The sequence below is a fragment of the Petaurus breviceps genome, unplaced genomic scaffold (genome assembly GCF_028583685.1).
Source record: "Petaurus breviceps papuanus isolate PSGF00001 unplaced genomic scaffold, PetGlider_PUasm1.0 208, whole genome shotgun sequence".
NCBI classification, from domain to species: domain Eukaryota; kingdom Metazoa; phylum Chordata; class Mammalia; order Diprotodontia; family Petauridae; genus Petaurus; species Petaurus breviceps.
The window spans coordinates 9,230,312-9,247,233 of record NW_027185852.1 but is presented as its reverse complement, the minus strand read 5'-3'; the positions used below and the strand labels follow the sequence as shown (position 1 = coordinate 9,247,233).

General features: G+C 47.7%; 1 protein-coding gene across 1 annotated transcript in view; it reads left to right on the top strand.

Moving 5' to 3' along the window:
• Positions 1-16,922, top strand: part of LOC138165259 (3',5'-cyclic-AMP phosphodiesterase 4B) — a 533,960-nt gene that overhangs the window by 483,074 nt on the left and 33,964 nt on the right. Inside the window, exon 7 of the mRNA XM_069093395.1 lies at positions 4,142-4,254. Coding sequence (XP_068949496.1) covers positions 4,142-4,254 — 113 coding nt within the window. The remainder of the gene's footprint in view (positions 1-4,141; positions 4,255-16,922) is intronic.

Genomic DNA, 16,922 nt, shown 5'->3' with positions numbered 1-16,922 from the left:
GCATTTTTCTTGAAGCTTTCACTTCTTTTTTTTAGAATGTTTTACAATTTCATTAATAACTGCTTTATGGTTGCTACATCCAGGCGTGATTGTGTATAAGGAATGTACATTTTACCTTTTTTTTTGGGGGGGGGAGGGAGGATGGAGGGGGGCGGCAAGTTGGTGTTATAATGGGAGACCCTTGGGCTCAGAGTCTTGTGGGAGCAAGCATGTTTTCATCCCTCTTGCTATGTAGTGCCTGTGTGAGTGGAGATGAAGCACTCAAACTCTCAGAGCCAGCCTCAGTTTCCTTAAGTGTAAAGTGAGACAGTTGGACTAAATGGCCTCTATGATATCTCCCAGTTTTAAATCTCTGACCCAAAAGCTTATACTCAAAACCCAGGTTTGTTCCCTATGACTTGTGACCTTGGCTAAGTCACCATCTTTCTGGGCCTGAGTTTTCTCACTTGTAAAATGAAAAGATTGGGCTGTGTTATCCCCTCACCCCTCTAAACCTATGGTCCCATTGCCAAGAGGGATTTGCCCACAGCTGAGCAGCCAGTGTAAGTCAGAGGTAGGACAGAGCCCAGCCCTCTAATGCCACGCTCTATCTCTCTTATTTTAATAACCCACTCAATTCATAGGCTTTAGAGGTGGGAGGCACCTCAGAGCACCTCTACTCTATGTATCCTACTCATATAATTTGTTTTCTTTTCATTAGACTAATTTAGCATACACATTTTGAGAGCCATTTACTGAAAGCAAATTCCCCTTCACACAAGCCACCTTCCAGACAAACAGGACCATAGCTGGTTCTGCCTTTCCCCTAGGTAGCTTCTCCATGCCTTGTTACTTCCTAGAGAGAAGTGACATCTACCTGGGACATGGCGTCAGAGCCAAGGAGACCTCAGAGATCAGCTTGCTGAACCCCTCCCTTCCATTTTACAAATGAGGAAACTGGCCCAGAAAGAGAAAGACTTGCTCAAGAGGCCGCATGTGGTAAGTGGCATCGAAGAGTTTCTGAGGAAATGATAAATCCTGTGAAGTCTCTGCTGCCTCATGGAAACATTTGCTGCCCTGCCTCAGTAGCCCTCTCCACCAAGATTCCACATAGAAAGACCCTTTGCTTCCAGGAAGCTTGTCAGAGCCTTGATTGGATCAATTCCCAGGATGCTTGTCTCTTAATTCGTTTTACAGATGGGGAAATTAAAACCCAGAGAGAAGTAACTTGTTCAAGCTTGGTGATACAGCAGTAAGAGCCAGGATTTGAACCCAAGTCCTCTGATTTCAGGGCATTTCTTTTCCCTGTATGAGGCTTCCTCCCATATTTGCTGATTTACTAATAAAAGCTGTTATTTAGGTAAGACTTTGAGGTTTTAAAAGCATTTTACATTCATCATCTCCCTTGATCCTCTCAACTACCCTGGAGGGAGTAAGTGCTTTTATTCCCCCCACCCCATTTTAGGGATGAAGACACTGAGTGCCTGAAGCCAATTTCACTCAAACATTCCCTATTCGAAGTGTGCCCCCCCCACCCCATCCACTGTTCCATACTGAATTGGAATTGAAGGCTAGAGCACAAGCTCTCTGAGGGCCAGGACCATGTTTTCTCAAACTGAATTTCTCCTCATCTAGCATGATGCTCAGCAGGGCTTTGCAAATGTTTGCTGAATGAACGAACACAGCCATACATTTTTTATTTAAAATCAAATGCTTATAGGAATATTGTAGGATGTAGACTTAGAACTGGCAGACACATTGGAAGTCATGTAAGCTCCCAGAAACTCACATTAAAACAGCTCTGAGATTTGACTTTCTGCTCTGCACATCGGCCAAGATGCTCCTGAGTGTCAAGAGGCAGCAGCCCCCTCTGTCCTGTCTCTCTTCCCCATCAGATGATGAGCTCTTGGGGAGCAGGAACTGCCTTTGACCTCTCTCTCTATCCCCAGCTTAGCATACAGTAAGTGCTTCATAAATGCTTATTGACAGATGGACTATTGAAGGGGATGTGGGAAGAAAGGGACATTAATATTTCACACTGGGGGGGTGGGAGGGGGCTGTGAATTGGGCCAAGCCTTCTGGATAATGGTTGGAATTTCACCAGAAAATGTCTAAATTGTCTACATGCTTTGACCATATGATCTAGACATAGGCACCAGTGATGCAAAAACAGAAACAAAAAGTCTGGGCACCTTCCAGTACACAGATTTTGTGGTAACAAAGATCAGAAAATAAGAACTAACATTTATGTAGAGTTTACCATGGGTTGAGCACTTCACAATATGATCTCATTTGATCTTTACAACAACTCTGAGAGGTAGGTGCTGTTAGTATCCCCATTTTATAGATGAGGAAACTGGGGCAAATAGAAGTTAAATGACTTTCCTAGGGTCACACCTCTAGTAAATGTCTGAGGTCAAATTCGAATTCAGGTTTTCTTGACTCCAGACCTACACCTAGCTGCCCCCAAATCAACCAGGTGCCCACTGTTTGGAAATGACTAAGTAAACTAGTATATAACAGTCTTCAATCAATAAGCATTTCTTAAGTGCCTGCTGTCCTGTGCTTAGATGCCAGATTAGACCAATGTCATTGTTCACTGAGAGGAATTCAGTGGGGAAAAGGAGGCAGAAGATTTATATATACTAGGACAGAGCCAAAGGAACAATATAAAGAATGAATTAAAAGATGTAAGTGATTGCCAAGAGTCAGATTAGTAAGATTGCTTAAAAAAAAAAAGGTGCAGAGAAAATTAGAAAAAATAAATAATGGTCCAAACAGGCAGAGAGATGGGGGGCTATTAGGGAGGAATGGCACATACATAACCAGCTGGCATGGTTACATCCTGTGTTTTTGTTTGCCTGTTTGATTTGGTATTTGTGCTTAAGCGATTGTGTTGCTAGAGGAGGGTAAGGACTACTATACTTTTGTCTTTGTATCCTCTAACATAATGACTTGTACATAGTAGGTACTTAATAAATCCTTGTTGCTTAATAGATTGAATGGAGAATTCAGTGTCCGCAAGGCCTGGGGAGTTTTGCCAGAACTGATCATAATGATAAAACAAGAAGCATCAATAAAACTTATTTTTGTGGGGGGGAGGGCACTGTAAATATTAACAGTTGCAAGGGTTGTTTTGTTTTTTTCAGTTGCACACTAAAGAATTTTTTCCTGCACAAAAGACCCCTTGTTCTGTTGAAGCCTATTGAGAAATCTGCTCAGGAGATGCCCTTTTAAAGACAGCTGTGCAAAAAGCCCAGGAGTTAGGCTGAGCCCAGAGAGCAGTCCGCTCGGGGTGCTTTCCAGATCCCTGGCTGGGAATCCAGTGCGGGATTTCCTTGAGCTCTGGGTCCCCAGCAGAAGGGGAGCCTGAAGTTTTCTCTTTGTTCAAGAGAATGAGAGCCTCAGGACCCCCAAGCTCAGAAACTTACTTCTTGCCAACTCCAGGCACTGTTGCTTCCCACCCTCCCACCTACCCAAGTCTGAGCAAGGGGTCCTCTTAGTTAGCCCTCTCATTCTGAGGAAAGGGGTGAGTTGGGAACCTGAGACCGTGCACTCCTTCCTAGAATGGATCAGTTTGGGGAGGTCACTCTAGGCAGCGAGGGAGCGAATAAGCCGGGAGCCTCCTGACTTCTGTGCCCAACCTCTTCTCCCCTTTGGAGAAACCACGCGTGGCCGCTCGTTTCTCGGTCAGCCCCCGGTCCTCTCCGAAGTGACATCACACCGCCCAGGGCTGCTGACTCAGGAAGGCACTGAGAAAGGTGGGGGGAGCAAGGGGGCGGAGAGGCAGCGGCTCTGCCTCTCCAGCGCTCCCTTGGCCTCAGCAGCAGCCACTTTATGCAGATGAGGCTGGCAGTGCCCGCCTCCTTCCTGCCCTCCTCCTCCTCCTTCTCCTCTCCCAGTGGTGCCTAGCCAGCGAGCTCAGTGACATCTCCAGCCTCCTGGCCAAGCCGAAGGGGCGGGCGGCGGGACTGTATTGGCCAAGGAGCATCCCAGGCGCAGCCCTCTGGGGCTTTAGTCCTCCCCCTGGCCGGAGAGCGCCAGAGAGGTGCCGGCCTCATGATGAAGGAGCGCTGTGTTCCGTGCAGCAACCCAAGCCTCAGCCCCGTGGCCATGGACAGTCTGCAGCCACCTAACTACATGTCCGTGTGCTTGTTTGCAGACGAGTCCTACCAAAAGTTAGCCATGGAGACTCTGGAGGAGCTGGACTGGTGCTTGGATCAGCTGGAGACAATCCAGACGTACCGCTCGGTCAGCGAGATGGCCTCCAACAAGGTAAGGAGCCGGGACGTCCCGGCCAGAGCGCGCCCCTTCACAGCCTCCTGGAGGGGCTCTTGGCGAACAAGAAGAGATGAGAGCGCTGGCCACCCTGGGGCGCCTTGGGGAGCCTTGGTGCAGAGCGTTGTGTCCCGCGTGCAGTCTCCTGAGCCCGGGGCAAAGGGACACGCTGGAGACCTGAGGCTCAGTCCCGCCTCCCAACTGACCCTTAGCTTCTGCACGGGGGCCAGAGCAGGGCTGGCTTTAAAAAAAGAAGCTTCCGGGGAGACAAAACAATGTTTATCGTCTCCTATTTGTATTTATCTGTTTGACACAAAGAGAAACATTAGGCAGGCTGAGAGGAAGGCGAGAATGTCTGACCGAATTGCGGCGGCACTGCTATGCCCGACTTCTCCTGGGTGACTTTGGTGAAGTCCCTTTCAGCCTCATACCCCCGCCTCAGTTTCCTCCTCCGTGAAGGGAGGAAGGTGGACTGAGTGGTCTGTAAGATCCCTTCCATTTCAGCTGAACAGTGCTGGGATGTGGGTGTCTAGCCTCAGAACCTCCCTAGATTGGCGAGTAGGCACTTAGTAAGTTAAGTGTTTGCCGAACTTCATTTAAGTCATTAGAAGGGGAGGTGTGTGACTCGGGGGAAGGAAGACTGTCGCTTCCCTGTAGTTTTCCAAAATTTGTGGGGTTAAAAAAATGCTGCAATTGCCTAAAGTAAAGGAAAAACTTTTCCTTCTCTCCAAAAGCGGGTTATTTCACAGAATGCCCACATCACAAAGGTGGGAGACTTTGAAATTAAAGTCTCCTATCAACAAAGAACTTTTGTGTTATAAATCCCCCAACAAAACTTCTCCCTGGTAGGGCTTTAATTAGGGGTCATTATATCATTTGTTTAATTAACACCCAGATTTTCAGTGCTAATTTATGTAGCCAGGGTTTCAAACTCTGTTTGTCTTTTCTCCTGGGGAAGGCTAACTTCCATACTTGGGCAGCGGGGGGTGTTGAGGTCCCTCTTGCCCCCCAGGATGCAGTCGTTCACTGCCCAGGCCCACCTGCCCGGAACTTTAATCTGACGTCTCCCCGGGGCACTAGATAGGTCCTAGTCCACACCTGCCAAAGGTACTCCCTGCTTGCCCAGACATTTTATTACTTTGTGTGAGGCACTTTCCCCTAGGATACTTTCAGGGAGATTCCAGTCCCTGCATACAGAGGCTGAGCCTAGACAGAGATACCACCCAAGTGGCCCATGCTCTGTAGGGGGTCTGCTAAAAGGAGGGGAGGTTGCTGGGAGTGTCCTTTGGAGGCTGGTTTGTTTACAATAATGGAATGGGCTGTCTCCGTAGGTGGTGAGTTTCCCATGCCTGGAGGTATTCAAGTGGGAGTAGTTCAAGGGCTTGTGGGGATGTTGTGGTAGAAGGGTTTCTAAGAACTGGTGGGGGAGACGAGTTTGTATTACTAAGTTCCTGTAAATGTATTGACGCTAACTTTTTTTAGAAGGAAGGAAGAGCAGAATTTCAGCTTATGATACCATCCACGTTTGTATTTGAGATGCATGGTCAGCACGTTTGGTTTGGGTTGCAACCCCCCCCCCCCCCCATATCATCCCCCATTTTGCAGACTAGAAAACTGAGGCTGAGAGGTTCAAAGGACCTGCCCCAGGAGGTGCTGTAAGTAGCAGAGTTTGCATTGAAATCGGCTCCTCAGACTCCTGACCCTTGGGTTTCTGCTCCCAGTCTTCTATTTAAAGATGGAAGGCAAGGCTCTCTCAGGCCTGAGGGAGAGAGACTCCTGCCTTTTGTAACTGGAGTCTGGAGAGACCCTGGCAGCGCTTCTACCTATGCTCAGCCTCCATGGGAAAGCTCTCTCAGATGCCCTCGCGGTCCCAGGATTGAGATGGCACTTCCTCCCCTCACGTCACGGTGGATGTGAGCTAAAAGCCAGGAAAAGGGGCATGCCTATACTGTGTGTGTGTGTATGTGTGTGTATATGTGTGTGAGAGTCTGAGTATGTATGCACACAGGTGAATGTGCATATGTGTGCATATGTATATGTGTGTGAGAGTGCGAGTGTGTATGCACATATGTGAGTGTGTATGTGTGTGCATGTGTGACTGTGTATGTGCATATGTGTGTATGAGTGCATATTGCATGTGTATGCATCTATGTGTGAGTGTGTATGTGTGTGAGAGTGTATGTGCACACATGTGTGTATGTGTATATGTATGTGAGTGTGTCTGTGTGCATGTGTGGATTGTATATGTGTGAGTGTGTGTGTGTACTCACATGCGTGCACATGCACAGGGGGGTGTGGATGGAGAAACTGCATTCACTCCATCTTCAGGCCTCAGTTTCCCTATTTGTGCAGCAAGCAGATTTGGATTGATTGGCATTTTAGACTACTGTTAGAACTGAAAGGGACTGTGGCAATCAACTGGAGCCACGCCCTCACTTACCTTTGAGGAAATAGGACCTCACAGAGGGGCAGTGACATTCCTAGACTCACACAACTTGAGCCTCAAACCCATGGGCATGCTTTGGGGTTTGCTGCCTTGCCTCCAGATCTCCTTTCGAGGGCCTCTCTTACTGTAAACCCCACGGGGATATTAAGGCATTAGTATTTCCACTGACTTTCTTTTGCAGGTGAGGCAGTTAGCAGTTTTCCTGGGGGTGTTCATAATTGAAGAAAGAAAGAAAGAGGGGGGACAGAGAGAGAAAGAGAAGCAGAGAGGGAGAGGGGCCAAGGAGAGAGAGAGAGAGAGGGAGGAGAGAAAGAAGACAGAGAGAGAGAAGAGGAGAGGGAGGGAGGAGAGAAAGAAAGAGAGAGAGAAAGACAGAGAGAGAGACAGAGAGAGAGAGACAGAGACAGAGAGAGACAGACAGAGAGAGAGAGACAGAGACAGAGAGAGAGACAGAGAGAGAGAGACAGAGACAGAGAGAGAGACAGAGAGAGAGACAGAGAAGCAGAGAGGGAGAGGGGCCAAGGAGAGACAGAGAGGGAGGAGAGAGAGAAAGAAGACAGAGAGAGAGAAGAGGAGAGGGAGGAAGGAGAGAAAGAAAGAAAGAGAGAGAGAAAGACAGAGACAGAGAGAGACAGAGAGAGAGAGACAGAGACAGCAGAGACTTTCTCACCAGTCCTGGCCTTCTGCTTCATGTCCAGTTTCTGATACTCTTCACTAGCTGCTGTGCAGGAAACAAGGAGAGTTACCCAGGTTCTAGCACGAAAGAGATAGCCAAGCTTTATGCTGGTGAGATGAGCAGCTCAGATCTCAGGGCAGGAGACTCCCCTGGGCTCTCTGTGCCTCAGCCAAGAAAAACCTGTAGAAAGGACAGTCCAGCAAAATGGCCCCACTTACTTGGCATAGGCAGAGCACTGGACTTCGGTCAAGAAGATCTGAATTCTAATTCTACCTCTGACACTGTCTAGCAGAGTGATCCTGGGCAAGTCACAAGTTCCCTCAATTTCCTCATCTGTAAAATGAAAGGAGTGGACTAGATCACCGGTAATGTTACTTCCAGATCCAAATCTATGATTTAGATTCTGTAAACCCTCCTACCAGACTGAAGGCAAAAATAAACCCTGGAATTTTCCCCACTGGCTTTTCCCCCAAAAAAGTCTAAATGATCCAAATAATTGCCAGTTTAGATTCTTCAGAGAAGTTTAGAAGAAGAACCCCAAATGACTGAATAGGAATGATTCAATGTCATTAAAAAACAGGAAACAAACGAAAACATTTCCCTCAAAGCCAGGATGGTCCCCAAGATGCACATCTGACCTGGGAGGGAATGGGATAGGGGTCTGGGGGCAAAGCCTGGCTGTCCAGGTATCAGGGATTCTGGAGAGGGAACCTTTCTTTACAAACAGCTAGACTAGAGGCCGCTGAGGCCCCTTCCACTACTGGCAATAAATATCCTGGATGGCTCAGTGCCCCTTCTTGTACATTATACATTGAATGTAGGACCATAGCTCTAGGACTGGAAGGAGCCTCAGGGGCCATCTAGCCCAAACCCCTCATTTTCCAGAAAAGGAAACTGAGACCTAGGGAAGTTAAGTATAATATTAGCCCACTGTCATATAGATAGAAACTATCAAAGGATTCTTTCTTTCCCCTTTTGTTTAGTAGGAAGTACGGAGAGGAGAGTACTTGGGGCAGTCAGAGTCAGGAAGATCTGAATTCAAATCCTACCTCAGGTACTTTTTAGACATGTGACCCTGGAAAAGTCATTTAACCTCTGCCTGCCTTAGTTTTCTCATCTGTAAAATGGGACTAATAACAGTACCTACCTACATCATAGGGTTGTTGTGAGAATTAAAGGAAATAATGTATGGAAAGTTCTTTGTAGATCTTAAGTGCTGTATAAAAGCTAGCTACTAGTATTTAGTACCTACTGTATGTCGGGGATATACTTTCCCACTGACCAGCAGTGGGGATTAATTACATTTGTGTCATGTTATCAACAATACTTGGCCACTCTCAGAATAATAAAATCATAGTTTTAAAGCTGTGAAATATTTTGTGAACCTTAAGGTGCTTTTTATTATTGCCATTGTGGTGGTGATGGTGATGATGATGATGGTGATGGTGATGGTGATGATGATGATGGTGATGATGATGGTGATGATGATAATGGTGGTGATGATGATGATGATGATGATGATGGCCACGAGGAGGAGATGGGACAGCTAGATGGCGCCATAGTGTACAGTGAGCCAGTACTAGCGGCAAACTCTTCCTGAGCTCAAAGCTGGCCTCAGACATTTCCTAGCTGTGTGACCCTGGGCAAGTCACTTCACCTTGTTTGCCTCAGTTTCCTCATCTGTAAAATAAGCTGGAGAAGGAAATGGCAAACCACTCTAGTATCCCTGCCAAGAAAACCTCAAATGGGGTCATGAAGAGTCGGAGACTACTGAAAAAATGACTGCACAAGGGTTAAAGTCATTGCCATTGTTATTATCTCATTGAGTTCAGTCAGACAATGCTAGAAGTCATTGTCGTCACTCTCATAGGTGGATGTGGAGCCTGGACAAAGTGTTCGGCGCACCCTGGCACAACTGGTCCAAGCTCTCTGCACGTGTGTCATGGAGGTGGTGCTCATGCTGTTTATAGTAGAATCCTGATGATGATACTAATATTTCCATTTACTCACAACAACTCCCTACATTTAGGCATGCAAGCACTCTCATTCCTACATTACAGATCAGGAAACTGAGGCTCAGAGATTAAGTGACTATCCCAGGGTCACAGAACCAGTGAAGGTTAGGGCTGACACTCACACCTGAGACGGGTGGCTCCGCATCCAAAGGTCTCATCCTGGCAGAGAGAGGCACTGCCCTCTTAGCCCTCTTGTCCCATTCAGGGGGAGGTGTCCCTGAGAGATTTCCCCAGGGCTACTCTCAGAGACAGAGCTGTAGAAATCCTGGTTTTTGTGAGAGCTTCTCTTCCCAGTGGCCAACCCCTGAGACCAGGATTTGGCCACAGACCAAATGGATTTGAGCATGATCTCAGAGGAAGGTCCACTGATGGCTTTCACAGCTGCCCCTTTCCAAATTATAGAAATTAAAATACTAAATGGCCGGAATATATTCAACTCCTTTTCTGACGCTATGGCATTGTCTTTCAAGGTGCAAAAGGATGTCAGGAGAGCCTCGAGCCAATCTCTTAAGGGCCACCAAAGGCGTCACAATGCTGGCTAATTTCTAACTTTCAATATCCTGTCCCCTTCTGTAGAAAAAGAATTGTCTGGGCCTCCAAGTGAGGTAAGCCCATTGGAGCCCAGGCCGTTCGTTGGCCAAATCATCAGATGTTTTGAAAACAGGATGTGTAAGCTCCCCACTAGAAAAGAGGAACGGAAAGAGACCCAGCAGGGAAAGGAAGAAAGCAAGTAAGCTCCCTGGGCATGATTCCCCCTCCTGTAACCATATAAACAGCGACCTGTCTTCCTGACCTCAGCCAGGCTGAGTGTCTGACCTTGTGTCGCCCAAGCCCGAGCACGTCAGAGGTGGCCGATAGGGGGAATGGCCCCACTGCTGGGAGGGGGACGCGGGTTTCCTGTCTCCTTCCTGACTGACTGAGTCAGGAAAGTACAAGGTTGCGACAACACCACGCTCAGAGAGAAGCCCCACAGACACACTGCCCCAGGAAGGTGGGTTTCCCCACTCCCGGCCTTATTCAGAGAAACCCAAGCAGGCTCCTCAGATTTTCTTGGTGAGAACATCAGAGGGATGACTTCCTGAACTGCCATGAATGGTCTCCCAGGAGACTCCCCCGCTAGAGCATTTTCAAAGGCACGGAGATGGGAGAGCAGACAGGGTCTGATCTGGTCATGGACCCAGCCTGACTGCACTTTCAATCCTTCAGGGTGCCACTAGTCCAGCTACAGACAGATGTGAACTTAAACATCCAAAGGAACATTGCGGTGCATGCACACATCCAAGGGATTCCCTCTAAAGCAGTGGCCCACTATTTCCTCTTGCTTGGTTTTTAAAAGAGTCCATAACAGAATTCTCCATATTCCTTTTGGACCTTTGAGAAGCAGTTGCACCGTGGAAGACCTGAGTTCAGATCCTAGCTCTGTGACCCTGGGCACGCTGTGCACTTGCTTTCCTTCATCTCTAACATAGGGAGAGGAGCACCTCTTTGCCAGGACCAGCTGAGATGCAGTGGAAAGTGCTTTGCAAACTTTAAATGAGGAAGTTATCAGAGCCAGAGTTTGAGCCAAAGTCCCTTGGACTCCAGTCCTGTGAATGACTGAGCCGACTCACCACAACTGATGCCTGGTCCTACCTTAAAGGCAAGTCAGATGTGGGCGACCGATACAGGAGCCTCTGATGTTCCTTATAGGTTATAGGTCTAGAGCTAGGAGGGACCTCGGAGGCTGTCTAGTCCACTCCCTGCATGGTACAGTTGAGGAGACTGAGGCCCAGGGAAATAGATGACTTTCTGAAGAAGTTTACATGCACGGCTGGTGAATGTCAGGGATGAAATTTGAACCTGCGTCTTCTGACGCTGGAGCCTGTGTTCTTTGCATTGTGACATGGGCCTCCATGGCTGTCTCTTGGGTAGTTTCTTCATTGGTGGGAGTATCTTGGTCTGCTAACTGCAGCACCCAGTTGGTCAGGACTGACTGTGAGCCCTAATCTTCTGACACATTCTGTGCATCTGGTCCTATCATCTACCCTCCCTCCCCACGTGAGAGCCTACCTCACAGGGGACATGAGAAGGTAACCACACTGATGTCAGACTCCTCTGTGTGTCCTGGGAATGTCAGTAACACCACCTCCCTGGAGGAGGTCGGGCGGCTATGGGCACATCCGAAAGACCCTCCAACATTGCCCAAGACACACACTGGTTCTACGTGTCTTTTCTAAAGTGACCTGGCCCTACGCCATGATTGCAAGTAAGCAACCACCCAGTGTTGTTGTGAGATGAAATGAGATACGTTAAAGGGCTTTATGAATGTTGCTGCTATGGTTGTAATAGTAATAATTATAATTATAATTTACACGACTATTTCCTAGTTTGCTGGGAACCATAGACTTGGGCCTGGAAGTCACCTGGTCCATCCCCTTTGTTTGATAGATGAGAAAATTGTTGCCCAGGAATGAGACCTTCTCGAGGCCATACAAATACTGAGCAGCAGAGATAAGATTTGAACCTGGTTCTTGTAACTACAAAGTCAGGCAGGGCTCATTCTGGAGTCAGTAAGCTTGGTGGTAACTTTCCTGAGTCATTCTGGTTTAACGGGCACATTGACCAGAGAAGGCTTGCCTTGATAACTTAATGCCTAATAATGGCTCACAAATAGTGTGTGGCTTCTTCTGCTTCTGCTTTCTCATCCAACAGTTTTGCTGGTGAAAGTTTAGTGAGTTATTCCTGATCAAAAACAAAAACTGTAATCAGTCACACTGATTATGTCACAACCCAACTTTCTGGAAAATGGGGTATCACAAACAGGGCATTGGTCTTATTCAAACTGAACTAACCCAACAGTAGGAAAGGTAATCGTCCTTTGTTGCTAAACTTCTTCCTGACTTTGCTTCAAAGACAGTTATTTGAGTGCTAAGCTTAGGGGAGAGAGAGCTGGATTCAAATCCACCCATGACACTTAGCAGGTCTGGGATCCTAAGCAAGTCACTTCTCTTTAACAAATCTCACTTTCCCTATCTGTAAAATCAAAAGGACCCATGGCATAATGAATCCAGCAACTGGCTTGGAGTCAGGGTTCTACATCCTGTCTGTGCGACCCAGAACAAACCATCACCTTTACCAGCTCTGGGACTCCAAGTTACAAATGTGCATTGGTGGAGGGAGTTTCCAGAAGCTGGAGTTCCCTCCCCCCATAAAAACCTCACATTACAAAGGACTGATAATAGTTTTGGTGTTGCAGGGATCACATGACATTTATACACACACAGATTATGTATTTATATATGTGTGTCTGCACATTGTATATCTATACAGACATGTAGATAAATATGTATGAATGTACATGCTTATAGGCATGCACTACATGTGTCCATTCATATGTATGCTATACACATATGTGTGTACAGAAGGTTTTTGTAAATCCTAAAGTTCCTTATAATTGCTAGCTGTTGTTAACATCATCACCAAATGAGATCATGTATGGACTTTGCAAACACTAACACAGTGCAGATATTCCCGTGGTGGGTGCAGATCTCTGGCCTGATGGCCTCCGCATCTGAGAAATATGCCCTTTTAATGGCAGCATCCCCCTTGGCCTGGAAAAGTCAACGGAATGATCACACTTTCATGTCTGAGATCATGCGGGCGTGCTCTCGGGGGAATAGCAGTCGAGAAGCCGGACCCCCCCATGGGACTGGTGGTGAAGTCCCCTCGCATGACTGGGATTATGTTGTGCTGGTTGCTTTCTTTGTCAAGAATACCAGCCAGAATCATCCCACAGCGCCATCTTTGTTCCCTGGGAAGGGGTCAGGGAAGCGGGTTTTTCGCCGTGGAGAGGGGAATCTTTCTGTGACTAAAAGGCTCCCCACACTGAAACAAGGCCTTGCTACTTCAGAGGAGGGGAGAGTAAACTCCTGGGCATCCAGTTACTGCAGCACAGGGGAGGGCAGGCAGCCGGCCAACTGCATATGTGCCTCGAGGCACCCTGGGCATGTTCCAGGAGCCAGCCAGTCCCCTCCACTGTGCCCCTTGTGAAGGATGCTTCCCTTGGCTGATGCCAAGCTCTTCTGTCTCCTTCCGTAACTTCCTGTGTTTGACTTGCTTTCAAACACCCGGGCTGGTCTGCAAGGAAAGCACCCTTCCATGTTTGGGACACGGGGAAGACAAAGAGATGTCCAGGACAGCACTGTTGTTTGTTCTTGGCAAAGTGGCTATGTGTGTGTGTTTTGTTTTACAAGTGCACAGTCAGACTGCTCACTTCTCCCAGGACAGTCATTTCCAACTTTAAGACCGACATCGACCAAAAGTCAAAAAGCTCTGGGACACTAACGTTGAGAGAAGTGACTGTAGACAGGGACCCTTGGTTTGGAGCCTCCTTTTCAGGCCTTCACCACTACAGCTCCTCAGAAGGGGGTGGGGGCTTTCATCCACATTGAGAGCCAGCAGCCTCTGGGTTCCTTTGCTCTGGTGATAGCCACGTGGTGACCTGATGTGAGTGCCTCCAGCAGAGAGCTGGGAAGGAGGAGGCAAAGACTGAGTGCGGCTGTCAGGGCCGAAGTTATTTAGACCAATTAAGTCTACTGGGATTCAGGAACTGAATTATTATTCTGAAGAGGTAGTGGCAATTGGTATTTTAAAGAATCTGGGTTTTTTAAGTACAAAAATCACTGTTGGGGAGAGAGAGAGAGAGAGAGAGAGAGAGAGAGACTGTCATTGTATGTGTGTAGTTTTTCTACCTTGACACACACAGAAGCTGAAAGCAGGGTCATTTCCCAACTCTGAGACCTATTTTTTCTCTCTGGTATTGGTGTTCTCATCTGTAAAATGAACATTCTATCAGATTACTTTCTCCAGCATAGGCTGCCAGCCCTGACAGTGCTCTGATCCCCTCGAGGCCCACTGCTGGAGCAGACCAAACCTTGGTGTGACCTGGACTAGGGAGCCTGAGAGCCGGTCTAGGCCTCCCTTCATCATTGTAGAAATGAGGAGCCTGGGGCCTAGCCAGATCCAGTGAGTTGCCCTGTAGCAAATGGGGGTCAAGTGACAAAACCACATTCAAAGGCAGGTCCTCTGATGCCAGGTACAAGTCCTTACCCCAGTGGCCACCAAAAGGGCAACTCGAACATCCCTGCTGTTTTGCCAATGAAGAAACTAAGGCTGACAGAGGGGCATCTCCCAGGCCAGTGACTCACACACTTCCCAGGGCCCTCTCTGCTCCCCTTCTGGAAGGCTTGGAATGAAGTCTGAGGTGTGGGAAATGCCCCTCTTCCTTCACATTGATATCTTAGCTTGTAACATCCCTGAAAAGGAGCCATACTGTGGGGTTACTCACTGTCACTAAATAGAGCATTTCTACACATAGTCACCAATGGTCTGGACATACAGATCGCTCCTTCTGGGTCTTAGTTTCCTCCTGTGTAAAATGACCCATTTGTGCAGCTGAACAGGATGAAAGAAAACTGGTTCCGAAGTCAGAAAGAGCTGGGCTCAAACCCGCTTCTGAAGTTTACTGCCTCCTAGACTGAATCATTTCACTTTCCTAGGCTGCAGTATATTCATCTCTAAAGTGAGGACATCAGGATAGACGGCCTCTGGGAGCCTGGCCAGTCTTCCAGGTCCGGAGCTATGACTCTGTGATCATTCTGTTCACTGAGCTTTCAATTTTGTCGAAACTGCTTCCAGGCGGAGATTGAGGAAGAACAGAAATTTGCTTGAGAAGGTCGGGAAGGGTTTTATTGTCTCCTGAGAATGAGTACAGATAGCCACCCCCCTTCTCCTCATTCCACTGCCTAGAACACATCTGTCTGGATGGCTCCACATTGGTGGCCGTACCTCAGCCCTGAAATGTACCATCCATCGGTCCACCCTTCTGGAATTCCCATCTCCCTCATGTGGCTTTGCTGACAGACCTTCTCCACCTCTCTTCCCTTATCAGTGACTCCCTTAACTCCTATTCCAGTTATTTGCAGGAGTGTTTATGTCTGCCTAAGATTAAGGGCTCTCAAGAACCGAAGTTCTGTCTTGGATATCTCGTGAAACTCCACATTTGCTTCTAGCCTAGCTATGTACCATTTAAACAAGAGAAGAGAGAAGTGAGAGTTAAATGAAGGGGCTTTTGGAAGTGTGTGTGTGTGTGTGTGTGTGTGTGTGTGTGTGTGTGTGTAAGGACCCAGATGTTTTCAGTTGCTTTGGTTTTGTTAAGTACTTTGCTTTCTCATGGGGATTTCCAACAGATTTCCCCAATCTTGACCAAGACTTCTCTTGCTGACCTCAGTGGTTTGCTCAGTCCTTTGCTTGAGCTCAGCATGAGGTTAGAAATGGGATTTCTAGGTGTTTTCAAGGATTTCGTTTCATGCAATATTGATAGAGAGTGGCCAGTGATGGGCTGGGCCCAGGGTTCTTTTGAACGACTTTCTGGAAGAAAGCTTGCAGCCTCCTGAGGTCAGGTGCATGAATCGGTCCTTTAACAAGGATTTATTCAGTGCCTACCATTTGGCAGCCATTGGCATGTAAGGGAAGGCAGCAGCATGAAGAAGGAGTGGCATCGTTGCCATCACCAGCTTGAGATCTAAGACTGACAAAGGTGAAATGTTATCAGAACTGGGCAGTTATGCAGCTGCTGAGTGTCAGAGCAGAGAGAGGAGCTCGTGACTTATGCTTGCAAGGCCAGGGACCTCTCTCATCCCACAGGCAATGTCTTAAGACAGTCACCTTTAGAACCCCCAAGGAGGGTCTGAAGATGTTGCCTGGTGGTCTACACCGGCCTCCCCAGTCTTTTGACCTGTTTTCAAGGGTCTGTCATCTAGACTGCCTGCAGCTTCTGCTTCTGCTGGCTCTTCCTGGCCATAGAGTGAGGATGATTTACTCCTAGTTACATTTCCTGGGGCAGGGCTGGTGTTTTTGTTGGCTGGACCATGCTTCTGGCTTTTCTTTCAACAGGGAAAGCTGTAGCTGATTTGGACAGTGCTGCATTTCAACACACCTGCTGAATCCTGTTCCTCAGGGGTCTTTGGCATAATCTTAGTACTTCCTCTTTGCAGACTGGGTCACTTTCTGAATGACGACCCATCAAAGCTTTCCCTTATACCTGCTTCCCAAGAAACTTAATGATGTCCATGTCTGAAAACTGATGGGGGTGGGCGTGGTGATGGCATTTGATTTCTGTTTTCTGTGTGTGTGTGTGAGTGTGTGTGTGTGTGTGTGTGTGTGTGTGTGTGTGTGTGTGTGTACCTTTAGTCTTCTGGAAAGCTAAGACATTCTTGAGGTAGGAGAGGGAAAGTTACAAAGTTCCAGTCCTGGCTTAGCCACTTCTTACCTGGGTGGCCTTGGCCACTCATATCCTCTCTCTCTCTGTCTCTCTCTGTCCCTCTGTGTGTCTCTCTGTCTCTCTCTGTCTCTGTCTCTGTCTCTCTCTCCCTCCCTCCCTTCCTCCTTCCTTTCCTTCCTCTCTCTCCCTCCCTCCCTCAGTTTCCTCATCTGTAAAATAAGAGGGTTGGACTGGATGGTTTCTAACTGCTCTTCTAGCCCAGAAGAC